The following is a 27,247-nucleotide window of genomic DNA, read 5'->3' as shown; positions in this document are numbered from 1 at the left end:
GAGAGCACAGCAGCTACTAGGCCCTACTGTCTGCAGTGCACTATTAGTTTTCATGTAAATGTTTTCACTTGAGAAGTACTGCACCAAACAGCCTAGCTAGATGTACAATTGCACGGCTAAGACCAACAAGAACGTCAAATTAGATTAATTCGGACCATTGTGAAGAAGCGTTATGGCTGTTGCTACGGTGGCTCAAGAGGGACAAACGGCAATACTGCCGCTTTTCTCTAATTTTTGAAGCGATGGTCTTTAGGAAGGATGTGAGCAGACGTTCACTTCACCTAGCAGAGTTCTGCTAGGAGCAAACCGAACCTGAGGATGCCTTAAGACACCTACAATGCTGAAGATGGTATACTAATGCAGGGGTTCAGAAACTTTCCCCCCAATCGGGGCCCCCCTTCCAGCATTGGAGAACGTAGCCCCGCACCACATCTTAAACAACCATACTTCCTCCAGAATGGCAAATTAAATTACAATTCTTACAAACCAAATCCAAGATTCTGGAGCGTAGAGCCAAATGTACAACTTTAAGCTTCATTGTCCATATAAATTGTGGGGAGAGCAGTTATTTATGAAATGAGAGGTGATAGGCGAGCTTATCACAATTTTTTTGCTTACAGTTAACTTGACCTACGGATCTGTAAAATACAGTCACATTGAAATGGACTGTGCAGATTAAGACAAAGGACACTAATGTATTGCAAACAATCGTTTAATAGTAAAGGAAAAGTGTGCCTTTCTGTGTATTGGGGTGGGGTGCTTCTATTGGAATGGATGGGGAGGGCCGTGTATACAAGAGGCGCTTGTATTGGAATGGATGTGGAGGGCAGATGTCTTTGGTCCATACTGGGTGGTAGTGGTAGGGAAGGGGGGGGGGGTAGTGAATGAATTTGAGGGAGACAAGAGAAGGCACTTAAGTTTACAGTTGTCATAGGTAAACCATATGCTCAATATGTATATAACATACAAAATGCACCATGTGAGCACAACTAAATTATAGCTACATATATACAGTAAAGATTCAGGAAAGAAAAAATGTAAAAGAAACAATGTTACTCAACCTAGAATAGATTATCCCATTGTAAAACAATCATATTTTTTTTATAAGCAGAGTAAGAAAAAAGGCAGCAACTCGAACAAGACAACATGATCTCTTTGGCGATAACCTATCCAGATAGTTTGGAATGCTGTGAATGTGACTTTACATACATTTGGTAAAAGAGCGATTGAGACCGGCATCATTCATTCCCTATGCAGAATCAGTTCAGCTATTAAAATCAAACCTCAACATGCACAGCACCAAAAGGTAACAACTAGCAGTGTTGTGGAGATAGAATGCTTTGTACTGTAATGCATGCATCTCCACTACTGTGCATTATGATTACTGAGACTATATTTAGAGTGCAGATCTGAGATGAGGAAAGATTTGCTGAAGGCTGGAAGATCTTGGTGTTGGCTACCAAGCCTTACCTGCTCAAGCACAGTTGCTGATACATGCCAAGTGATCTGCCCTACTGTATACTCTGCACTTCCACAGAATACTTTGTAAACCACTGAACAAACCAGAACCACAATCTTTACATTGATGTGCAATATAACAAAACCCAAAATTAAGTTATTTTTCTCATGACCAAACTACACTCCTATAAGAAGACTTAAGTACCTGGGGGGAGGGGGGGCAGTTAGTCTAAGTTTCTCTCAATTATTCTACTCATCAGTATGGCCCTTTGGTACAGAGGAAACAGCTAGTTTGTATGATCTTATACACATGCCTTGCAGCTTGACATGAGACGACTCTGCTTTCGCATTCAGACCACTGTAAAGCAAAGTCCCAAAAGCAACATTATGCTACCAAGCAGTGTACAAGGGGAAACAATGAGGTATTTCTCCAAATTTTTGTTCAGTTATTGTAGACATAAAAAAAATATTAAATCCTGGCATTACCATTTCAATTTGTCCCAACTCAGCAGCCATAGAACATGTTCAAAATAAGACCGAAACAGCATAGACAAATTTCATCCAATTTTTCTTCTCTAGGATATAATTAAGAGGAAAGTGAACGCATCAAAAAAGGACAACGTTCCTACAGCTCACTTTTCAGTAATGTAAAAGATCAGAAGAGTGTGCGCTTAACAGTGTTCGTGATGCGAGCATCTTTGCATTTCTAGAAAGGCAAAGGAAGTTGCAATGTGATACGAGCATGTCAAGTATATGCGGTTTATGGTCCTGTCTGACACACACTAAACATAAGGAAAGAATGAGAAGACCAAATAACAGCAGAATAGATGTACTAACAAAAGGAAGTCCTAATTCAGACCATATGTGAAGGGGAGTGTAGGTTCCTTTCTCATACCTGAGATTTGAGAAGTGGAGTCCCACATAATAAAGGATGTATGTAAAAAAAAAAAAAAAAAAAAAGGAGCCCTCTCCTTGGATTATACAATAACAATAGGGAGGACAGAAAAACTATCCACTAAAAAAATTCTGAATTTACATGTGAGGGAGGGAATAAACTGCTATCAGGCAACAACCGACGTGATTACCGCTCTGGTTCACCTGCTAGTTCTGATTAACAACATATTCATCATACATTTCAATGAGTACATATTATTTACAGGAGCAACCAGCATATATGGGAAGCTCTAAAATAATAAGATACAATTATGTAGTGTTGATTCTATGCCATTGATGACAATCTCCCATACATACTTGTGAAACCATTGTAAGGGTGTCATGTATCGTCTAAAATAAGGAACTGAAATGGTTTGATAGACTGCAAAAAACTTGCAACCTAAAGCAAAATAAAAATTAATTTGATGCTCGAGAACAAAAACAGATCAAATAAAAATGCTACAAAATGCATATAAACGCATCACCAGATAACACTGGCCTCAAATAGCAAATATTAAATCAGACTCACATAAGGGGACCTGGGTAGCTGCTATATCAACAGGCATGAGAAAATAGGTCTTAATAGCTCATTCTAAAGTATGGAGAAAGTGGCAGAACATGGGTAGCTAATATTCAAGTTAGGAGGATGAATGGTTGCCTATGGGTGGCACTACAGCTCAATTGACAAAAATATGTAAACTTGTATTCTATTCTTCATTGAGAGGAGTTAGTGGGGTGGAAGGGGCAGGGTATTGAGGGTGGAATGCCAGGGTTAGTAGGGGGTTTGACAAATGGGCCAGGTAATTCCGGTGTCAGGGGCAGTGTGTCCGCGGAGGCCTTTGGGGCAGACCGTTATGAGAAGGGTGGTCTTGACGGTAAGAAGAGGATGGAGCGGAGTTGGAAGGGGCTCTTGTGGAGTTGGAGGATTGTGTGGCAGTAGGATGGCTGGGGCCATCGCCTTGGCCCTGGTAGCCCTGGGAACGGTAGCCTCCACGATTGGGGTTCCTGTCACGATAGGAGCCGCCATTATACCGCTGCCCACCGGCGTGGTACCCTGGACCCGCTGTGTAACGCCTGTTGCCTAGGAAAGTCTGAAAGTTCAAGTTTAAAATCAAAGTTAAATCAAATAAAACAATCATACGTTGATAATTATTACTCCTAAGGAGACAACATTAATGAGAACTTAGTTGCATGTTTATGGTTGCTTTGTGAGCTAACCGTTTTGTTTGGCTGGGTAGGGCGTCCTTCGTAGCTGGAGGGAGGTGGGGTTTCTACGGACCCTGGGCCTGTGATGGAGGAGGTGGTGGAGCTACAGCGGGAGCGGTTGGAGTAACCCGTCTGAGGGTGGTACACTGAAAGGGGAGGGTGACACAAGGGCAGGCGTTACCATAGAGATACAAACTCAGAAAAATAAACATCCCTTTTTCAGGACCCTATCTTTCAAAGATGAGGCAGCATCGGACTAGTAACAGGAAGGTTGCAAGTTCAAACCCCCGAGCTGACAAGGTACAAATCTGTCGTTCTGCCCCTGAACAGGCAGTTAACCCACTGCTCCTAGGCCTTCATTGAAAATAAGAATTTGTTCTTAACCGACTTGCCTAGTTAAATAAAGGTAAAACAGAATAAGATAATTTGTAAAAATCCAAATAACTTCACATATCTTCATTGTAAAGGGTTTAAACACTGTTTCCCATGCTTGTTCAATGAACCATAAACAATTAATGAACATGCACCTGTGGAACGGTCATTAAGACACTAACAGCTTACAGACGGTAGGCAATTAAAGGTCACAGTTATGAAAACATAGGACACTAAAGGGGCCTTTCTACAGACTCTGAAAAACACCAAAAGAAAGATGCCCATGGTCCCTGCTCATCTGTGTGAACGTGCCTTAGGCATGCTGCAAGGAGGCATGAGGACTGCAGATGTGGTCAGGGCAATACATTGCAATGTCCATACTGTGAGACACCTAAGACAGCGCTACAGGGAGACAGGACAGACAGCTGATCGTCCTCGCAGGGGCAGACAACGTGTAACAACACCTGCACAGGATTGGTACATCCGAGCGTCACACCTGCGGTACAGGTACAGGATGGCAAGAACAACTGCCCGAGATACACCAGGAGATGCAATGCAGTACTTAATGCAGCTGGTGGCCACACCAGAAACTGTTACTTTTGATTTTGACCCCCCTTTGTTCAGGGACACATTATTCCATTTCTGTTAGTCACATGTCTGTGGAACTTGTTCAGTTTATGTCTCATTTGTTGAATCTTGTTTTGTTCATACAAATTTTTACACATGTTAAGTTTGCAGAAAATAAATGCAGTGGACAGTGAGGACATTTCTTTTTTTGCTGAGTTTATTATACAAATACTGTACGTGTTCTATTTGATTCTGTGGGTGTTACTATCAAGGATATGGATATACTGCCCAACAAATAGCAATGCAATACTGTACTACCACAATGAGTTTCTGTGAGAGAAAAGACATCAACTAGAGAAGAACAAAGGACTGTACCTGATCCAAATCCTGTGATGCTTGTCTTCAGTGGTTCTAGCTCAAAAGTGAACTTCACAGCTTTTCCCAAGTCTTCATCAAATTTACGCTCACTCACAAAGTGCTGCAAAAAAAATAGAAAACATATCATCGCTGACCAGGGGTTACGGACTTGTCTTAGGTCAGATCATGGCTCAATTCCCATACAACACCGTTCCTGAGCGGGTTGCACAATTGTCTTGACTATATAGTGGGTGTTATTATGGTAGTCAACTTACCTTTATGTCAGCACGCAGCTCACTCAGCTGGTCCTCAGACATGGATGCCGATTGGTCAGTCAGCCTGCGGAGCTCCTCTGCTCTCTTTTGACGGCCATCCAAAATGGCCACTGAAACAGATACATTATTAGTTGACCACGTCACCCCATATTCAGAGACCTTCAGTTGTACAGAGAGAAATCCACACAGGCAATACCATACTGAAACTTGGGACTAGGCATGTCCTCAATATTATAAGGTAACAGGTAGGCCTATTAGTTGACTAGTTTCTACAAAATAGATCAGATACAACCCTGCATCCATAAATAACTCCACAGGCTTTTCCTGGTGCTGACCATTATCAGGACAGAGGGGGGGAAATAAACACATGCAAAACATGAGAGGAAGAGCACTTTGTCATTTGAATCTCCTTGGCAACTGATACACAGAAAATACTTTTTTCATGAGGGGGAGGGAAGAAAGCAAGTCTCATCCATTAACAGTAACACATCTAAACGAGGGGAGATTAGGGCTGAAACTGGTACATTTCAAGGAATGTTGGGTTTTTGTAATGTCAAAGAACTGCTCTAGTGTTCCCTCTTCTTCCCTCAATTCCCCACACACCTCAACACAAAGACAGCATTTAGTCTGCCATGACACCTGACACTATTCACTTTTTCCAGGCTCAGAACACACAACACTGTGCATTGGGAGGAAGGAAAGAATGAGGGCAGAATGGCCCACTTGTGGAAATATGCAGTCTTGCTCTGTCATGTTTCACTACATAGAAGATTCTGGTATGTCTAACGTCTAAAATAACCCTGAGGAAATGCATTTAAGACAGTTAATGTATTTGGAATACCTTAACTGTAGAGCTGATCCCATTTAGTATTTTGTTTGGTCGATAGGTTGCTGGTGGACAGATTTCTTTAGTCAAGCAGTCACAACTTAGTTTATGGTTCACAAGACACCTGTCTGATTAGAGCATATTTCAGTGGACTAATCCATTGCGGAGACCACAGGGATGGCACAGTCCATCACCAAGACGTGTTACTGAAATTGTAAATGTTTAAAGTACTTTTTTTTTTTTTTAAGTGCAACATTAACAAATCAAATTTTAGAACAAACGTGCTTTCTCCTGCTTTGGATAAGGTCGCTGACCGCGGTTCTGAAACAATCTTCAGTGCGCCGTAGAATTGGTGCATTTCCCTATGTTGATATGTGCATAATAGCAAAGTTAACCAACATATTGGGATTGAGAACAATGTGCAGAGGCAGCAGCAGAGATGAGTAAACAGCCAATGCTTTAGCCTAATTGTCTAAGAAAATTGAGAGGAGAAACCTCAATTTAATTAGGTCTATAATAAATAGCCTAACTGTTAAAATGTACCTAGCTTTATAAATGATCCATATACATCTACAGAAATAAGACAGATCCTGCTTCTGTTGCCTGTTTGAGTGTTTAATAGCCTACTGATTCCGTGAGCGCCATGCCTCCTGTAACAGCAAAACGTCAGATAAAGCAATTTCACAGATTTGACTGTAATAAAGGTTTTACACAAATGTTTGTTGTAAGCAATACCAGTCTTTTCGCATTTAATTCGTGTCGTTTACACCTTTCCAAACAGGCAGAAAAATTATATTGTAATCTAACAGCATCGGTTTGTCAGATATGCACGCTCCTAAATCCTCTTAATCTCTTTGTTATTACAATTATTATGATCATCATAATAAGTAATGTCGTTATCATTAGTAAGCTTAGTATAGTATCCTTGTATAACCACCATCGAGTTGTAGGCCCAAGAGCGCATCCCGTTAAGTCTTAATACCTTAACTTACTTAAGCCTACATTTCAATTTATAGGCTACTGTATCAATCAATCCTTCATTCGTTCATGCCATGAAAAAGCATGAGACATTTATGCTTTGAAATGCAATCAAGCATTTTAGTTTTAAAATGAAATAACACAAGGGAGCTTTTAATAATTAGCCTAAACCGTAATTCAAGGCATGCAACCGTTTAGTCTACTGTAATAAAGGCTTTTCAATCTTATGTTGTTTGTTAGAACACACTGTTACACTTATTTAGTGTTGTTTACACTGTTCCAAAGGTTCAGGAAAATGTTTAATATTGTAATTTAAAAGCAACTGTTTGGCACACAATGCTCACCAACGCTTGGTCCTACACCCCCCTTTTTCTTTATCTCCCTCTTGATCCTCAGAAGTTTCCACAACTAAGTCAAATGTCTTCCATAGATCTGACCTCCTTTTTCCCTCCTGAGCAACCAGTAAACATTCCCCCTTTTCGAGTTTCAATTTCACTTTCTCTGCTTTTATTTTGCTGTCGACATTGTCGAAGTTTGTTATAACCAATTTAGCGATGTGATTATGATAGGCTATAGGTCAGGCCCCATTGGTCATACTCATGCGATGCTTACATGATGCACATAAAGAGAGCTATGGGAGAATAGGGAATGTTTTTCATAAAAAACTTATGAATTTCAGTAACAGAACTTTCCAGTCAGAAAAAAATTAACTAAATGGCTGTAATGATGTGGCAGCTTCAGCACGAACAGCACAATAAACACTTGCTGTGGTGCCTTTTCGCTGCAGTAGGGAGGAGAGCGAGACAATGCCCAGCACTCACACAGGCACTCGCTGTCATTACATTTTTAACAGTGACGGAGTCATTTGTGGGTCTTAATTATTTAATCAAACAGTGTGCTTAAAGCATCAGACAAGCTCAGTGTATATGTATTCAAACACATAGGGTGTGTGTGTCTATATATGGAAAGTTTAAACATTTAGACAAATTGAGAGCAGGACGACTCTGGGACAAAGGCTTTCAGGGAAAAAATGTAAACATAGTAAGAATAGAATTACATTGAAGTCCAAATGCTAATTAAAAAGGTGTTGTACTCACTGGCTTCTGCTTTGACTTTGTCCATCTCTGTCAACAGAGTAACCTCTCTGTCCATCAGGCTGAGAGAGCGGGGGAGGGGAAAATATATGAAATGACATTCTTTACTAAGATAAAGGGATCGTGATTCCTTAGATTTCTAAGATAGTCTCTGTACTTTGATTTTGGCTACACTCACCATTTCTATACTACAATAACACTGGTTAGACTACAGCAATAGACTGACTACATGCGACACTGAAATAGATATTTGTGGTGGTTGTTGTAGAGCAGAGTTGAGAGCAATGCACTTGGAGCTTCAGCCTGCCTGGTGACATCAGGTGATAAATTAGTGGATAGAAAAAATAATAATTTCAAACATCTCTTCCATTAACAGCTAGTTTAAAGTACTCCCCTCCCTCCCAGACAGTCCTAGCAAAATTATTGCTTATGAAATTGCTCTTGGTTAAGAAGCTATTTGTTTCTCTTTTACCATTTTAATTGAAAACAAAATCACAGTAAAGTACTTAGTTGTCACCCAAAAATGATTTGCTATTAGGTTAAGGCTGCATTGGACCTTAAAATCAAGGCTCCTAAATTGCTTAACATAAGGGAATCTGTGCCGTTATATCCCACCATAAGTTCATATTCCAAATATAAACTACAACTTTACAAACTAATGTAGTGGAGGTAATGATGGTAGATGTACCTACCAGCTCTGGAGCTCAGCAAATGTTTGCTTCATGGTCTTGATAGAGGAGTCCATCTCATCCTTGACCACCACTCTGTAGCGAGTGAGCGACACTGTGCATCTCTGCAGGTCCTTCACAGAGCGGTCAATATTGGGCGCTGAGAGTCAAAGAACAGAGTTAGACTAGACATCACCTATTGTCTTAGAAAAACAAAATCATTACCATTTTTGTTTTAAAGAAATTTGTCACTAACCAATCTTCTTGGCTCCAGAGGATCCCTGTTGGTTCTCGTCAGTGGTGAGCACAGAGGAAGTGGATGGCTGGGAGTTAGTTCTGGAACGGAACTTGTTGCCACGGGGAGGCTGGTGATTCCTTCCTCCTTGAGCATGGTGAGGGGTGGGGCTTGGGCCACTACAAAGAGAGTCTGCTTCCGCACCTGTTAAGAGAAAGCTGTTTTCTGATCTGTAGGGGTTGGTTTCAACTACATGGAGGATTATCAAAAGTCTTATATTGTCGCAACAATTCAAAGGCCGTCTGATGGATAAAATAAAGCGACTGAAAACACTCCATTACAATACCTGTAATGTCCGACGTGGCAGGTTCAGAATCCAACTCGGCTGCGTCCAAGGAAGCAGAATCCAACTGCTCACTCAGAGAGTCTAGTGAGTCTCCGTCCAACACGGAGCCATTGGCATGGAACCCATTCACAGCTTCCTTACTCTCAGTCTCAGAGGGCTGCATGGTCTCGGCTAGAGCAGGCTCCTCTGCCAGAGGCTCTGGCTCTGGCTTGGGCTTCTTTTTCTTCTTGGGCTAGATGTTGAATAATCAAAGTTGGATTTTAACCACTAGAATATAAACTTAAACAGCTTTTGAAGTTCATTAATAATTCATATATAGCAATGGTTGAGCAGGTTGTAGGTCCTCATGACAGATGCCATATTTTCAGCTAGAGCTTCTGACATCAAATAAAAACAGGTGAAAAAAATAATAAAACAAACATTTAGAGTTTAAAGTTAATCGCCTTTAAAGTTAAAATTTTTCCATCCAAATCTGGATGAGCTGTCACTGGAAGAATATCTTTGGAACTTGTTTTAAAAAGTGCCGTCTCAATCACGTGAGGGATAGGCCGTACTTAAAAACGTCATGACACTAAATTTCATTCATACTCATGTTGCCCTTGCATATAGAATGCATTACCCTGCAGTATAGGACAACAAACAAGTTTACCTTCTTTTTACCAGTTACATTCCACTCCTTCAAGATTTCCACAGCACTACCTGAGAGGAAAACATCAGGTAATAAGAGGGTGACAAAGTTGTACTTAATGTACGCCGTTTGAACCAGTGTATTCTTAAATTAGAAATCAAAAAGGTATTTTCCATTCATTAGTGTGTGTTCTATACCACAACAAGAATTATCACTATGGCATTTCCATACCTTCTAGGAAAGCCTGGACGGCCTTATCGACGCAGTTCTCAAAGTGCTGCAAGACCAGAACTATCTCATTGTTGCTTTTGTTGGGAACAACGGCCCTGACAGCACTGATCTGTGAAGAAAACAAATAAGAGAACGATCTGACAAATTAAGGTTTAGCATAGTGATACATATCCTAAGGCCATGGGCATTCTCACCCAATAAAACGTACTAGCTAAAGAGGAATAGCACTTAATGTACTCAAATCAATGCAATTGGAATGTTATGCCTAGAGAGAAATAATTGGCAGTTTTTACCTTCTCCTTCATTCTCTCAAAAGTCCCTCCCTGGGACATAACCATTTTCAAGTTTGTGTCAAACACCATACCAGAGGTATCTGTGCGAAAAAGGGAGAAAGGGTTGATTTGTAATTTCTCATTGTTTTCTGCTGGACCCAGGTCTATTTGCAAAACATTTGTAAGTACATAGGCACATCATTTGCTAAACAAAACTCTCGCCATACCTAGTCATTCCTGGACATTCAAAGTTAGGCCTATGTGTGTTGAAAGTAAACCATGGCAGAGAACACAGGGACTTTCATAAATCATGTGGAAGAGACAGAAGAGGTGATTTACATGAAAAACCTATTAGGACCCAGATATTTCCTTTATGGGCAAATGTGACAAGATGCTTGATGACCTCTCAAGTAAAATATGTACACATTTAACAACTGTTTTAAGTTGCTTGAGGCCTAAAGATTTTACAACACTTTTAATGGATTTATATATGCTAGGACCAAAAAGAACTGGCCCTGGAGCCATGAGATTAAACTCAAGAAATATTGGCATCTGGACTGGCCGTAAAGGACCCGAGATCTGCATTGAATTTGAACCGGTTATAACTGATGTAGAGTTGTAGAAACAGAATGAGTCAGCAAAGCAGGGGGTTTATGCATCAGATGGATAAGAATTACAGCCCCAAACAAAGTAAGCTCAATGAGATGAGAAACAGCTGGGTTGCTGTGACCCAAATACATGTGGCATGACCAAAGAATGCCAGAGGACAGTTTAACAATGGCAAACTCAACAGAAAATGTTGTGATCTGCAAGTCAAAGACAGTCCTAATAGAGAGCTTCATTTCAGAAATAGCTTAATTTTATTCCGGAGAAAAGCTGGGACCCTTCTAAAGGTATCCCATCCAAAGTGGACTGCACGGACATGAGTTCATATTGCTGTCAATCTCTCTCAGCTATCCCCAGCTATTGTGTTTGAAAGGATCCATTCTAACTCAATAAGAGGTCTGGTAGACACTTGATGAAGTTGCATGTCAAGTGCTGCTCATTCCACCAGCTATGTTTTGAGAATCAACTCTACACATTTAAAAAGCATTCACACACTAGTTATTGCATTATCAATACTAGTTCATCTGCTTTTAAAAGACGAATGGTAGCACACATACCCTTCTGGCTGTTTTTCTTCGCCATGTTGAAACACCACTAGTCTAAAAGGTACAGTAAGTAAGTCCCAACTGATCCCAGTGTATAGCGTCCAAGTTTTTAGCTCAAGTCAAAAACAAATCAATAAAATAATGCACTTTTCCAGATATTCAGTTTGAACTTGTTTCCTATGTGAAGACTTCAGCTCTTCATTTGTAGAAATGTTCCTCCTTGATTTTTCCCTCTCAGACAGGAAGCCAACAAAGGCTCACAAATCTGGCAGTAGGAGGGGTTGGAGTAGGCAGGGTCAGATCAGGCCTCCACCACTTAGGCTTGGATTCAACTTTTCTTCTCCGTTCTCCACAAAGTTGATCCAACTCTGAAAAAAGGAGACAGGGAAATAAGGTTACTGTCTAGGGTGGATGTAATAAGCACACAGGATTAAAAACAGAGTTTCATGAGACGATCCAATGGAACAAACTAGTAGTTTGTAATGAATGTTGACCCACCAAATGCACAAAAAGGAAAATCATAACATTTAGCATATTCAGGCAGAAGAACTATAACATTGGTGCCGGAATTACACTTTGAGTCAGATTTTATACTTAAAAACACTAACTAATTGGTAGGTCTACCTCCCTCACGAGGGAAATTTAAAAATATTTTAAAGATGTGGGTTTTTGGTAACATAATTACAGACCAGGCAATCTTTGCACACTCTTGGCATTCTCTCAACCAGCTTCACCTGGAATGATTTTCCAGCAGTCTTGAAGGAGTTCCCACATATGTCGAGCACATTTTGTCTGCTTTTTCTTCACTCCGCAGTCTGACTCATCCCAAACCATCTCAATTTGGTTGAGATAGGAGATTGTGGAAGCCAGATCATCTGATGCAGCACTCCACTTTCTTTCTTGGTCAAATTGCCCTTACACAGCCTGGAGGTGTGTTGGGTAATGGTCCTGTTGAAAAACAAATGATATTCCCACTAAGCCCAAACAATATGGGATGGCGTATCGCTGCAGAATGCTGTGGTAGCCATGCTGGTTAAGTGGGCCTTGAAATCGAAATAAATCACTGACAGTGTCACCAGCGAAGCACCCCCACACCATAACACCTCCATGCTTTACGGTGGGAAATACACATGCGGAGGGTCTTCCGTTCACCCACACGGCAGTTGGAACCAAAAATCTCACATTTGGACTTCAGACAAAAAGGACACATTTTCACTGGTCTAATGTCCATTGCTTGTGTTTCTTGGCTCAAACAAGTCTCTTCTTATTGGTGTCCTTTAGTACTGGTTTCTTTGCAGCAATTTGACCATGAAGGCCTGATTCACGCAGTCTCCTCTGAACAATTGATGTTGAGCTGTATCTGTTACTTGAACTCTGAAGCATTTATTTGGGCTGCAATTTCTGAGGCTGGTAACTAATGAACTCATCTTCTGCAGCAGAGGTAACTCTGGGTCTTCAGCCCTGTGGCTGTCCTCGTGAGAGCCAGTTTCATCATATCGCTTGATGGTTTGAGACTTTTTTGGTTACTACATGATTCCATGTGTTATTTCATAGTTTTGATGTCATCACTATTATTCTACAATGTAGAAAATAGTACAAATAAAGAAAAAACGTGGAATGAGTAGGTGTTCTAAAACTCTTGACTGGTAGGGTATATGCCTTAATTTCTCAAATAGACTCCTGGCTTCCATCTGATATGCTCCTATAAATGTCACGTTAGTGCTCATGGATCTGTATAGATGGAAATGCCCTGACGTCAAGCCTATAACTAGGCGATTCTAGGGAAAACGTATAGAAATTAATACTACTATGAATGTACATTGTCCGGATTTTTTTAATAAATAGTAAAGTGCATATATATATATATATATATATTCTTTGTGCATAAGTCATTAAACATTATAAAAAATAATAAATTACTGTCTGACACAACATCCTATACAATCGGCATTCAATATTGTAATTGGCAGCAGCATATTTTCGGTTTGGTTCAAATGCATGGAGAAGAAACCATTAAATCATGATTTAGTTGAGACCTAATTCTTTGGGTGAATTAAACCTGACCTAGACAGCCATGACAAACCAGGAGTGGCTTCGGGACAAGCCTCTGAATGTCCTTGAGCGGCCCTGCCAGAGCCCGGACATGAACCCGATCTAACATCTCTGAAGAAACTTGAAAATAGCTGTGCAGCGACACTCCCCATCCAACCTGACAGAGCTTGAGAGGATCTGCAGAGAGGAATGGCAGAAACTCCCCAAATACAGGTGTGCCAAGCTTGTAGCGTCATATCCAAGAAGGCTCGAGGCTGTAATCACTGCAAAGGGTGCTTCAAAGTACTGAGTAAAGATCTGAATACTTATGTAAATGTGATAGCCAATTTTTTTCTAAAAACCTGTTTTTGCTTTGTCATTATGGGGTAGTGTGTGTAGATGAAATTTAAAAAACAATTTAATAATTTTAGAATACGGCGGGGCTGTAACGTTAACAAAATGTGGAGAAAGTGAAGGGGTTTGAATACTGACGCCAGCGTGTGCACAACAATGTTTCAAGTCAGTCAAGACATTGGATGCATTGTGTTTATCAAGAGGAATTGTGCTTGAATACGTTCTGCCCCTGAACAAGAAAGTGTTCCTTTAATCTACACACAGGGAGCCTAGTAGTTAGAGTGTTGGACTAGCAACCGGAAGGTTGCAAGTAGAGGTCGACTGATTATGATTTTTCAACTCCGATACAGATTATTGGAGGACCAAAAAAGCAGATACCGATTAAATTTGACGATTTTTTAAAATTGATTTGTAATAATGCCAATTACAACAATACTGAATGAACACTTATTTTAACTTAATATAATACATCAATAAAATCAATTTAGCCTCAAATAAATAATGAAACATGTTCAATCTGGTTTAAATAATGCAAAAACAAAGTGTTGGAGAAGAAAGTAAAAGTGCAATATGTGCCATGTAAAAAAAGCTAACGTTTGAGTTCCTTGCTCAGAACATATGAAAGCTGGTAGTTCCTTTTAACATGAGTCTTCAATATTCCCAGGTAAGAAGTTTTAGGTTGTAGTCATAGGAATTATAGGACTATTTCCCTCTATACCATTTGTATTTCATTAACCTTTGACTATTGGATGTTCTTATAGGCACTTTAGTATTGCCAGTGTAACAGTATAGCTTCCGTCCCTCTCCTCGCTCCTCCCTGGGCTCGAACCAGGAACACAACAGCCACCCTCGAAGCAGCGTTACCCATGCAGAGCAAGGGAAACAACCACTCCAAGGCTCAGAGCAAGTGAAGTTTGAAACGCTTTTAGCGCACGCTAACTAGCTAGCCATTACACTTTGATTACACCAGCCTCATCTCGGGAGTTGATAGGCTTGAATTCATAAACAGCGCAATGCTTGACGCACAATGAAGCGCTGCTGGCAAAACACACTAAAGTGCTGTTTGAATGCATGTTTACGCTCCTGCTTCTGCCTACCACCGCTCAGTCAGATACTTAGATACTTTTATGCTCAGTCAGATATGCAACGCAGGACACGGTAGATAATATCATCAACCATATGTAGTTAACTAGTGATTATGATTAATTTATTGTTTTTCTATAAGATAAGTTTAATGCAAGCTAGCAACTTACCTTGGCTTACTTCATTCGCGTAACAGGCAGTCTCGTTGTGGAGTGCACAAGGACTAGTAAACTGTAAGGTTGCAAGATTGGGTCCCCCGAGCTGACAAGGTGAAAATCTGTCGTTCTGCCTCTGAACAAGGCAATTAACCCACCATTCCTAGGGCACCATTGAAAATAAGAATGTGTTCTTAACTGACTAGCCTAGTTAAATAAAGAGCGCACTGCTGTTACACCTTTAAATAAAGGTGTAAAAAATAAATACAAATAAATCGGCACAATCTGTGTCCAAAAATACAGATTTCCAATTGTTATTAAAACTTGAAATCGGCCCTAATTAATCGGCCATTCCGATTAATCGGTCGACCTTTAGTTGCAAGATCGAATCCCAGAGCTGACAAGGCAAAAATCTGTTGTTCTGCCCCTGAACAAGGCAGTGTTCCTAGGCCATCATTGAAAATAAGAATTTGTTCTTAACCGACTTGCCTAGTTAAATAAAGGTTAAAAAAAATAAAAAATAATATTTGAACTGTTTTACAGTTTCTCTTTTCTTCTTTTGCATTGTTGGGAAGGGCCTGTAAGTAAGTATTTCACTGTTAGTCTATACCTGTATACGAAGCATGAGACATAAAATTGTATTTGATCCTTGAGAACCTTGAACACCACCCTCAGTAAACTGTAGTCATTTATAGGCCAGCTGTTTCCCACTTAGGTTTCTCTTTCTGACCCAGCAATCATGGAAAGGGAAACTTACTGTGCAAACCCACACCCTTTTCATTATCCCTTTACGTCACACTTACTGCATGGCATGCCACCACACCTTTGAACACATCAAACATATGCACTGTCAACAAGTGACGCCAGCATGTGGACAACAATGTTTCAAGTCAGTCAAGACATTGATGCATTGTGTTTATCAAGAGGGATGGTGCTTGATTCCCCAAGTAGGTTACACATAATGTGTTGACTTAGGCAAAACACTGAAGAGGATCATGCAATATAAAATATATAAATTGACCTACATTCTAAAAACTGAATTTGAGAATAGCAAATTGGAGGAACCTGAAATAAGAGGTCCGTTTGAAGCGTGAAGCGAATTGACACAGGTCATCATAACTCAAGATGTTGGTAACCCACTGTCTTGTGAGGTGAACAGCACTGATAGTTCAATCAGTCATTATCTTACAGACAATGCATCCTGCAGGGCCTAGATTCAGAAAACTCACGGATAACCTCAGATAAAAAGTGTAGCTGTGTTGATCAAAGTTGTTAGGACTTCAGAGACAGATTATACCACCTGAAAGACTCACCAGGCTGTGTGTTCCATAATGGATAAATACATTGGAAAATTATTTTGCTTAGAATGTGGACCACTTTGTAGTTTGTGTAATCAAAGGACATGACACACTGATCCAACCAACCAAACTACTTTGCAGTGCTGCCAACTCACGCATTAGGCATGAGACACATGCATTTAACCCTCTTCACACAAGCCACACCTTTCATTTGTCACGCATTGAAAGAATTACATCTTTTATTTTATAATTAATCCTGTGTGTGTGTATATATATATATATATTTAGTGTTATTTAACTTCTTTTCAACTATGCCTTCAAATAGTCTTGAAATTGGAGCATAATCGCCTGCAATTCTACATCACGAGCATTGCAACTGCAACATTATCACTTTCCCACTTGTAATTCCAATATGGAGGCTCGTATGTGGATATTGACCCGTAGCACTCAAGTCTGCAGCCATGAAATGCCTCGAAAGGCTGGTCATGGCTCACATCCACACCATTATCCCAGAAACCCTAGACCCACTCCAATTTGCATACCACCCCAACAGATCCACAGATGACGCAATCTATATTGCACTCCACACTGCCCTTTCACACCTGGACAAAAGGAACACCTATGTGAGAATGCTATTCATTGACTACAGCTCAGCGTTCAACCCCATAGTGACCTCAAAGCTCATCACTAAGCTAAGGACTCTGGGACTAAACACCTCCCTCTGCAACTGGATCCTGGACTTCCTGACAGGCGCCAACAGGTGGTAAGGGTAGGTAACAACACATCCGCCATACTGCTCCTCAACACGGGCTCCCCTCAGGGGTGCGTGCTTAGTCCCCTCCTGTACTCCCTGCTCACTCATGACTGTACGGTTAGGCACAACTCAAACACCATCATTAAGTTTGCTGATGACACAATAGCCTGATCACGACAACAATGAGAGCCTATAGGGAGGTCAGAAACCTGACCGTGTGGTCCAAGGACAACAAACTCTCCCTCAACGTGATCAAGACAAAGGAGGTGATTGTGGACTACAGGAAAAGGAGGACCTAGCACGCCCCCCATTCTCATCGACGGGGCTATAGTGGAGCAGGTTGAGAGCTTCAAGTTCCTTGGCGTCCACATCACCAACAAACTAACATGGTCCAAGCACACCAAGACAGTCGTGAAGAGGGAAAAACAAAGCCTATTCCGCCTCAGGAGACTGAAAAGATTTGTCATAGGTCCTCAGATTCTCAAAAGGTTTTACAGCTGCACCAACGAGAGCATCCTGACGTGTTGCATCACTGCCTGGTATGGCAAATGCTTGGCCTCCGACCACAAGGCACTACAGAAGGTAGTGCGTACGGCCCAGTACATCACCGGGGCCAATCTTCCTGCCATCCAGGACCTCTATACCAGGCGGTGTCAGAGGAAGGCCCTAAAAAATGTCAGACTCCAGTCACCCTAGTCATAGACGGTTCTCTCTGCTACCGCACAGCAAGCAGTACCGGAGAGCCAAGCCTAGGTCTAAGAGGCTTCTAAACAGCTTCTACCGCAAGCTGTTATTTATTGTTGCTCTAACTATTTGTTTGTCTTATCTCTTACATGTTTTTATGTATTTTCTTAAAACTGCATTGTTGGTTAAGGGCTTGTAAGTAAGCATTTCACTGTAAAGTCTACACTTGTTGTATTCGGCGCATGTGACAATTTGATTTGATCATATATCAAATCAAATTTTGTCACATGCGCCGAATACAACATTTGAATTTGCCCAGATCCATAGGCTACATTAAATTGACTCGTTTGGTCATTGGCAATGTAGTTCTAGGTTCATTAGGCTTTAACAACAAAAAGGCAGCATCCAGAGTGAATTTAGGTAGAGGGACCTGATTTGTCCATTTGGCGTTTCTTTACTTTGGCAGTTACCTGTACCTCTAAGCTGGCTTTTCTACAGTCCTATTTTAAAAAGTGATAGTTCACCTAAATGAATTACATATTGGTTTCTTATGGACAAGGAGAGACTGCAATGCATCCTATGGTTAGCCACCAACCATTAATATTATACGAGACACCTGAAACCCCACCTCTTTAAGGAATACCTAGGATAGGATAAAGTAATCCCCCCCCCCTTAAAAGATTTAAAAGATTTAGATGCACTATTGTAAAGTGACTGCTCCACTGGATGTCATAAGGTGAATGCACCAATTTGTAAGTCGCTCTGGATAAGAGCGTCTGCTAAATGACTTAAATGTAAAATGTAAATGTAAGACACCTATAAGGGGGACTTTGAGCGGTTCTGGACAGGTTCCGACTGACATCTGTCTGCTCTCCCCTTTCACTCTCTTATCGGAGCTGACTTTAAATGTCTGGTTTCACACCTCACAATTCATGAAAAAATGTCATAAAATGAAACAATACGTCCTTTTTCTTGGTCAGAAGGAAAAAATCCACGTGCTTAAAGCTGAAGTTCTAACAAGTCTGCATATATTTGAATGGCATGGGTGCTCCGCTCAGTGGACATTGAGGAGAAAATTCTCTGTCGGCAATTATATGCAATCGTGACGATACAATATTGGCACTAGTATGATCATATTTATTTCACAGTTAGAAGAAATGTTAAATTCTATACTAAGTAGTGTTATCATTTGACTGACGATCTTGGAATTTCAGGTGTTGGTGATTGGCATGCCATATGTACGAGTCATCGGGTGGGGCCGACGGGGGGTGCATTCCATGCGTCATCACATTTGCAGAGTTATGTAAGATATCTGACTATTCCTAATGTGATTGGTACATTGGATAGTCATAATTTAAGCTAATAATATAACTCAATCACTGTTTGCAAAAAAAACTTAAATGCAGCATGTGGTGTGGTAGGCCTAGGCTAGAGCAGATATTCCTTTTTCTTTCCTTGCACAGGAAAAATTAGGCCTTTTTTTTATCATGCAATTCTTTTACACTTGACTGGAGAGATGAACAGAATCTTATAAGGTGGCACTGACCCACTGCTTAAAAACGGAATACGCACGCTCTATACAATACTCCACTAGTGCTAACAATAATGTAAGCACAATTAAGTTGAGAAATATGATATGTATTTTAGTTTAGTCTTTTCGTTGTCTTCTTTGAAGCAATAGCAATTCCCACGATTGTATTTTGAAATATTGCTATATGCCTGGCTGGGCCTCTCTTTCACTGATATTCGTAACTATTTGGTAGCCTATTTGCTGCACCCGTTGCCTTCCAACAGGCTATGCGATTGGCATGGCCGATTAATTAGCACCGATTTCAAGTTTTCATAACAATCGGTAATCTGCATTTTTGGATGCCGATTACATTGCACTCCACGAGGAGACTGCGTGGCAGGCTGACCCACCTGTTACGCAAGTGCAGCAAGGAGCCAGGTTAAGTTGCTAGCTAGCATTAAACTTATCCAATTAAAAAAACTATCAATCTTGACATAATCACTAGTTAACTACACATGGATGATGATATTACCAGTGTAACTAGCTTGTCCTGCGTTGCAAATAATCAATGTGGTGCCTGTTAATTTATCATCGAATGACAGCCTACTTCGCCAAACGGGTGCAGATTTAACAAGCGCATTCGTGAAAAAAAGCACAGTCGTTGCACCAATGCACCTAACCATAAACATCAATGCCTTTGTTAAAATCAATACACCGGTATATTTAAAAAAAAAAATGCATATTTAGTTAAAAGAAATGCATGTTAGCAGGAAATATTAACTAGGGAAATTGTGTAATTGCGTTCTGTGCAAGCAGAGACATGGTATATGCAGCAGTTCGGGCCACCTGGCTCGTTGCGAACTGTGTGAAGACCATTTCTTCCTAATGAAGAAAGTAATTAATTTGCCAGAATTTTACATAATTATGACATAACATGGAAGGTTGTGCAATGTAACAGCAATATTTAGACATATGGATGCCTCCCATTCGATAAAATTCGGAACGGTTCCGTATTTCACTGAAAGAGTAACCTTTTTGATTTCGAAATGATAGTTTCCATATTAATGACCCAAAACTCATATTTCTGTGTTTATTATATTATAATTAAGTCTATCATTTGATAGAGCAGTCAGAGGTGGTAGGCAGCAGCAGGCTCATAAGCATTCATTCAAACAGCACTTTACTGCGTTTGCGAGCAGCTCTTAGCAATGCTTGAAGCACAGCGCTGTTTATGACTTCAAGCCTATCAACTCCCGAGATTAGGCTGGCAATACTTTAGTGCCTATAAGAACATCCAATAGTCAAAGGTTAATGAAATACAAATGGTATAGAGAGAAATAGTCCTATAATACCTAAAACTTCTTAACTGGGAATACTGAAGACTCATGTTACAAGGAACCACCAGCTTCATTCATATGTTCTGAGGAAGGAACTTAAACGTTAGCTTTTTTTTTTACATGGCACATATTTCACTTTTACTTTCTTCTCCGTGTTTTTGCATTATTTAAACCTTTATTTAAATGTTTCATTATTTATTTGAGACTAAATGTATTTATTTATGTATTATATTAAGTTAAAATAAGTGTTCATTCAGTATTGTTGTAATTGTCATTACAAATATATATATATTTAAAAAATAAACGGCTGATTAATTGGTATCGGCTTTTTGGCCCTCCAATAGTCAGTATCAGTGTTGAAAAATCATAATCAGTCGACCTCTAGTTGAGACTGGTGTTTTGCGGGTACTATTTAATGAAGCTGCCAGTTGGGGATTAGTGAGGCCTCTGTTTCTCAAACTAGACACTAATGTACTTGTCGTCTTGCTCTGTTGTGCACCGGGGCCTCCCACTCCCCTTTCTATTCTGGTTAGAGAAAGTTTGCGTGAGATCTTCAGTTTCTTGGCAATTTCTCACATGGAATAGCCTTCATTTGTCAGAAAAAGAATAGACTGGCAAGTTTCAGAAGAAATGCATTTGTTTCTGGCCATTTTGAACCTGTAATCAAACCCACAAATGCTGATGCTCCAGATACTCAACTAGTCTAAAGGCCAGTTTTATTGCTTCTTTAACCAGAACAGTTTTCAGCTGTGCTAACATAATGGCAAAAGGGTTTTCTAATGATCAATTAGCATTTTAAAATGATAAACTTGGATTAGGCAACACAACATGACATTGGAACACAGGCGTGATGGTTGCTGATAATGGGCCTATGTCACATATGTCAGAGTCAAGGCCCGCGGGCCACATCCGGCCCGCAAGAAGGTTTTTTACGGCCCCTGGGATGATCTTGATTTATTATTAGAACCGGCCCGCAGCAAGCCGGCAGCCCGCAGATCTTTTACACGCACCAATACTACATTTCCCACAATGCAAAGGTGACGCACCGAGCAGTAGGCTGCTTCATTTCAATATTTATTGGCACAGCAGTCGTCAGCATCACAGTAAAATTAACTTTCAGATACCCATCAAAAATGGCAAAACGGAAGGTGGATACTGAGAACCGGGGGTTTCAAACAAGGTGGGAGTCGGAGTATATGTTCACGAAGGTAGCTGGAAAACCTGTGTGTCTTCTGTGTGGAGAAAGTGTGGCGGTACTGAAAGAGTATAATCTGAGACGACATTATGAAACGAAACACGCGGACAAAAACAAGAATATGGACATGGAACAAAGGCTACAAAAGGCAGAGGAATTAAAACGAGGCCTCAAATCTCGACAGGCTCTGTTCAAAAAAGCCAAATCACAAGGCCAGGCTGCTGTCAAGGCCAGTTTTATTTTGGCAGAAGAGATCGCTAAATCAGCCCGGCCATTTACGGAGGGGATTTCATCAAAAACTGCATGATTAAAGTTTGTGACTAAGTTTGCCCAGAAAAAAGGCAACTCTTTTAAATGTGAGTCTGAGCAGAAACACCATTGCCGAGAGAGTAGACCAGTTGTCCATCAATCTAAAAGAGCAGCTTGTGAAAAAGGGAAAAGATTTTATTGCATATTCCTTGGCTGTGGATGAGAGCACCGACATTTCTGACATTGCCCAGTTGTCAATTTTCATCCGCGGAGTGGACTCCAACCTAAGCGTGACAGAGGAGTTTTTGGCTTTTCCTATGCATGGCACAACTACGGGCATGATTTGTATGAAGAGGTGTCAAGATGTGTAAATGGGATGGAGCTGCCTTGGGAAAAACTTGTGGGTTTGACAACCGACGGAGCACCTGCGATGTGTGGACACAGGAGCGGACTGGTGGCGAAGATGGGAAAGATGCAAGAGGAAAACGCGACAGGTGAGCTGACAGCTTATCATTGTATCATACACCAGGAAGCGTTGTGCAGTAAAGCCTTGAAAATGGAGCATGTAATGAGCATCATCACGCACAGTTAACTTTATCAGAGCCAAAGGTTTGAATCACCGCCAGTTCAAGGCATTTCTGACGGAGTTAGAAACGGAGCATGGTGATTTGCCTTATCACACAGAGGTGCGATGGCTAAGCCAGGAAAGGTGCTTCAAAGATGTTTGAGCTTCGTGAGGAGATTTGTCTGTTCTTGGACAGCAAAGGGAAAGACACAACACAACTCCGAGACTAAATGTTTCTGTGTGAAATGGCTTTTCTGTGTGACATTACGAGTCATCTGAATGCAATAAACTTGCAGCTGCAGGGTCGGGATCGTGTCATCTCTGATATGTACAGTACAGTGAAGGCATTTAAAACCAAACTGACTCTGTGGGAGACAGATGCGGAAAGAAAATTTGAGCCACTTTCCCAGCTGCCAGACCATGAAAGAGAAGCTCTCTACCAGTGCGTTCCCGAGCACACAGTTGGCTGATAAAATAGGTATGCTTGCCGCTGACTTTCGACGCCGATTTGCTGACTTTGAAGCACAAAAAGCAGGTTGGAACTGCTCGGTAACCCATTTGCTGTTGACGTGGAAAGCTCACCACCAAACCTCCAAATGGAGTTGATTGACCTCAATGCAATGATGCACTGAGGGCAAAATATGCGGCAGTGGGTGCTGCGGAGTTCGCCCGTTTCCTCCCGGCACAATGCCCCAGCTGCGCATCCAGGCTGCTCAAACGTTGTCTATGTTTGGCAGCACATACCTGTGTGAACAACTGTTTTCTTTGATGAACCTGAACAAACATCACACAGAAGTCGACTTACTGCTGAACACCTCCACTCAATTCTGAGGATTTCTTCAGCTCAGAGCCTTACCCCTAACATTGATGAACTTGTGGAAAAGATGGGACACCACCAAGTATCACCCTCAACCTCAAACAAGTGAACATTACTGTGCAATCACATATTTAGAGTTTTTACTCAGTTCAAGTTTAAAAGTTAAAATTTAATATTTGTTTTCACTGCATGTTACTTCTCCTTAAACAAAGTGTTGTTTTTGATTAATAGATTTTTGCACTTTATTTTTTGTATTTCAATCCAATTATATTTTAAAAATATTTCAGTTGAGTGGATGATAGAAAATTGCTATTATTGTTTTTTCTTTGAAGTAAATTTAGCCCACTTTTGCTAAAATAGAAAATATAGTCTACTGATGGTGCCTTGAATACCGGTTTCTTTCATTTAATGTTCATGTTATGGGGATATTTATATAAAGGAAATTTGTCTTTTGTGTCTGTTGAAAATTAAAGATTACTGACAGAGCCATAAGAAAATATTGCTTTATTTATCTGATCATATTGTAATATATTTGTTAGGTTTTCAGTAGGTTCAATTAGGTTCACTAGACTATATGCGTCATTTAAAAAATTTTCAATGAACATTCGAACAGTCCGGCCCTCGTCTTGTAGCTGATTTTTTTATTTGGCCCTCCGTCCATTTGACTTTGACACCCCTGGCCTATGTAAATCTATGTAGATATTCCATAAACAAATCTGCAGTTTCCAGCTACAATAGTCATTTACAACATTAACTATGTCTAGACTGTATTTCTGATCAATTATATGTTATTTTAATAGACAGAAAATTAGCTTTTATTTCAAAAACAAGGAAACGTCTAAGTGACCCCAAACTTTTGTACGTCGTGCACACACACACGTTCGCTGTTGATTTGAACTTTTGTGATTATGTGTGTATTGTTTTGTATCGCTAGGTATTTTGTATAACTGCATTGTTGGAGCTAGAAACAAGAATTTCGCTGTACCTGCGATAACAATTGCACATTTGTGTACGAGACCAATTAATTTAGGGTGTGTTCATAAACTTAATCTGGAGTGCCGAGTGTGCTCATAGTGCGCTCTGGGCGTTCGGAAATTCAGAGCAGTGCCATGTCAGATTGTCTGTTAAAATCGAAGCGTTTCAGCCGTTGGAGCGTTCAGAGCGCACACTGTTAGCTACGTCCAGACACAAATGAGAGAACACCTCACTCAGACCATTTTACTCACCCCAGAACAGGTAGTTTTCATGTTATCCATATAGTTGGTGACTAATTGTGCTGCTAGCAAAAATTTAATTACACTTTTTTTGCCGACGTTTATTGACATATAGCCAGAGCGATGTGTGTAATGACAATAAACCATGTGATTTTCTTTTTAATCCCTTCTCAAACAATTGCTACATTCACCTGTGTGCTTCCACAGCATGGCAACTAACTTCGCTAGTGAACAAAATTGATATATTAGTAGTCTGTCTCTTGTGGGCAATATAACGTTACCACTCAGTAAAGATAAGGCAACATTATTTGGGTAAACTAGCCCTTTAAAATACTTCGCAACCTAATACGTTCGTCTGTGCGAGCTTCTGAAAAATACCACCAGTAGCTAACGTTAGCTCGCTACCTGCTTCTAGTTATTAATTAAAAAACACATTCTGGCCAATTAGCTAGGTAGCGAAGTCCCAAACTATAAATTTTGTGCAATGTGTTGGTGACTGTATCTTAGCAACGCCAGTCCTGGCTAGCCAAACTTGCCCCATTTTATACTTAGCTTGTTGCTAGCTATATACATTGGCCTAAGTGTATTTATTTAACTAACTAACGTTAACTTGCCGGGTACCATCATAATAATCTATGGAATGTAGAAAACTAGTGCTAGAGACCACCCAACGCGTTAGCAAGCTAACCTAGCTAGTTAACATTAACTCTTCTCGCTTTGTTAAAATAACGTGCCAAATCCACAATGAACTGTTCGCAAGGAAGGTAACTAGCAAGCTATTAGTGTTATTAACGTTACCTAACTAACGTTAATATTTTCACAGCCCCCTGAGACTGCAGTGTAGTTTATCACTGTATTAATCGTCAACTACACTAGTTAAATTAATAACCTTAGCTAATTAGCCGCTAGTTCAATTGACAATGCTAGCTAACGTTAGCTAGCTAACGCTCGTCTCTCCAGTTTGTGGCACACAGCAAACTAGCTAACTGGGTCTGTTTACTAACTCACTAAGATTGCTAGCCATGTAGTTAGCTAGCTATATAAAACTTGTATTTTTAAGTGATTCAGCGCTTACCTGGGTGTCTTTCTCCGCAATGTTACCAGTCGTCTATGGTCTCCAATATTTTTGCCCTCAGGCTTAGTCACAAATCTATCCACGTCGTCACTTCCGAACAGACTGAAATCGGTCATGCACGCCACGCATGCCAAAATAACCTTTGGACAACGCGAATGAGTTCATAGAGGCGTGAATTTATGTAAATTGGAATTATTAACACATACTCTTGATCATTTCAAGGGGTAGTCTTGACTGTATTATAACTTTTATGAGCCATTGATATTCTGAACAGGGATCATGGAGCGCTGTGCAAATTATAGGATTGTAAAAATGATGACGGCAGAGGGAGAGCTAGTTATGTGGGCCCAATCCTGGCTGCAGTGGCATGTCATGTCTATTTGCACGGTGGGTTCCTAATTACCTTTGAGCTGGACCACAAAAGTATAACACTAAAATACATACACAGTGTTACAGGATCTTGACATTGATGTGGTGCCTGATATTCTCCAGGCATTGTAAAGATCTGATAATCTGCACAGAGTCTATCTGGAACATACCCAAATACTGGGCACAGTACCATTCAAAAGTTTGGACACACCTACTCTTTAAAGGGTTCTTATTTATTTGTACTATTTTCTACATTGTAGAATAATAGTGACGACATCAAAAATATGAAATAACACATGGAATCATGTAGTAACCAAAAAAGTGTTAAACAAATCAAAATATATTTTCTATTGTAGATTCTTCAAAGAAGCGACCCTTTACCTTGACAGCTTTGCACAATCTTGGCATTCTCTCAACCAGCTTCATGAGGTAGTCACCTGGAATGCATTTCAATTCAAATGTGTGCCTTGTTAAAAGTTAATTTGTGTAATTTCTTTCCTTCCTAATGCATTTGATTTAAATTTAACTAGGCAAGTCAGTTAAGAACAAATTCTTATTTATGACGGCCTACACCGACAAACCCGGACAATGCTGGGCCAATTATGTGCCACCCTATGGGACTCCCAATCACGTCCTGTTGTGATACAGCCTGGATTCAAACCAGGGTGTCTGTAGTGACACCTCAAACACTGAGATGCGGTGCCTTAGACCGCTGCGCTACTAAGGAGCCCTTAGGTAGGGGTGGTATACAGAAGATTGCCCTATTTGGTAAAAAAAAAATCCATATTATGGCAAGAATAGCTCAAATAAGCAAAGAGAAACAACATTCCATCATTGCTTTAGGACATGAAGGTCAGTCAATCCACAAAATTTAAATCACAATAACCATCAAGCGCTATGATGAAACTGGCTCTCATGAGGACCACCACAGGAAAGGAAGACTCAGAGTTACCTCTGCTG

At 40.5% G+C, this 27,247-nt stretch overlaps 1 protein-coding gene across 2 annotated transcripts; it reads right to left on the bottom strand.

Annotated features, from left to right (window-relative positions):
* Positions 1 to 696: 696 nt before the first annotated feature.
* On the bottom strand, positions 697 to 26,053 carry LOC115102414 (spermatogenesis-associated serine-rich protein 2-like). 2 transcript variants are annotated; one of them, XM_029622340.2, is made up of 13 exons: positions 25,919 to 26,053; positions 11,610 to 11,965; positions 10,468 to 10,547; positions 10,175 to 10,283; positions 9,965 to 10,014; positions 9,316 to 9,547; positions 8,991 to 9,173; positions 8,759 to 8,894; positions 8,070 to 8,128; positions 5,169 to 5,278; positions 4,912 to 5,014; positions 3,610 to 3,743; positions 697 to 3,482 (listed from the first exon to the last, which is right to left on the bottom strand). In XM_029622340.2, the coding sequence occupies exons 2-13, from the start codon at positions 11,632 to 11,634 to the stop codon at positions 3,204 to 3,206; spliced, it is 1,500 nt and encodes a 499-aa protein (XP_029478200.1). In that variant the 5' UTR covers positions 11,635 to 11,965; positions 25,919 to 26,053; the 3' UTR covers positions 697 to 3,203. The 2 variants fall into 2 exon arrangements, with proteins under 2 accessions (XP_029478200.1, XP_029478201.1); XM_029622341.2 differs by lacking the exon at positions 25,919 to 26,053 and adding an exon at positions 15,236 to 15,820.
* Positions 26,054 to 27,247: the final 1,194 nt, after the last annotated feature.

Source organism: Oncorhynchus nerka, linkage group LG20 (genome assembly GCF_034236695.1).
Source record: "Oncorhynchus nerka isolate Pitt River linkage group LG20, Oner_Uvic_2.0, whole genome shotgun sequence".
Lineage (NCBI taxonomy): Eukaryota > Metazoa > Chordata > Actinopteri > Salmoniformes > Salmonidae > Oncorhynchus > Oncorhynchus nerka.
Note: the sequence above shows the minus strand (reverse complement) of the source record. Positions and strands in the feature narration are given on the sequence as shown.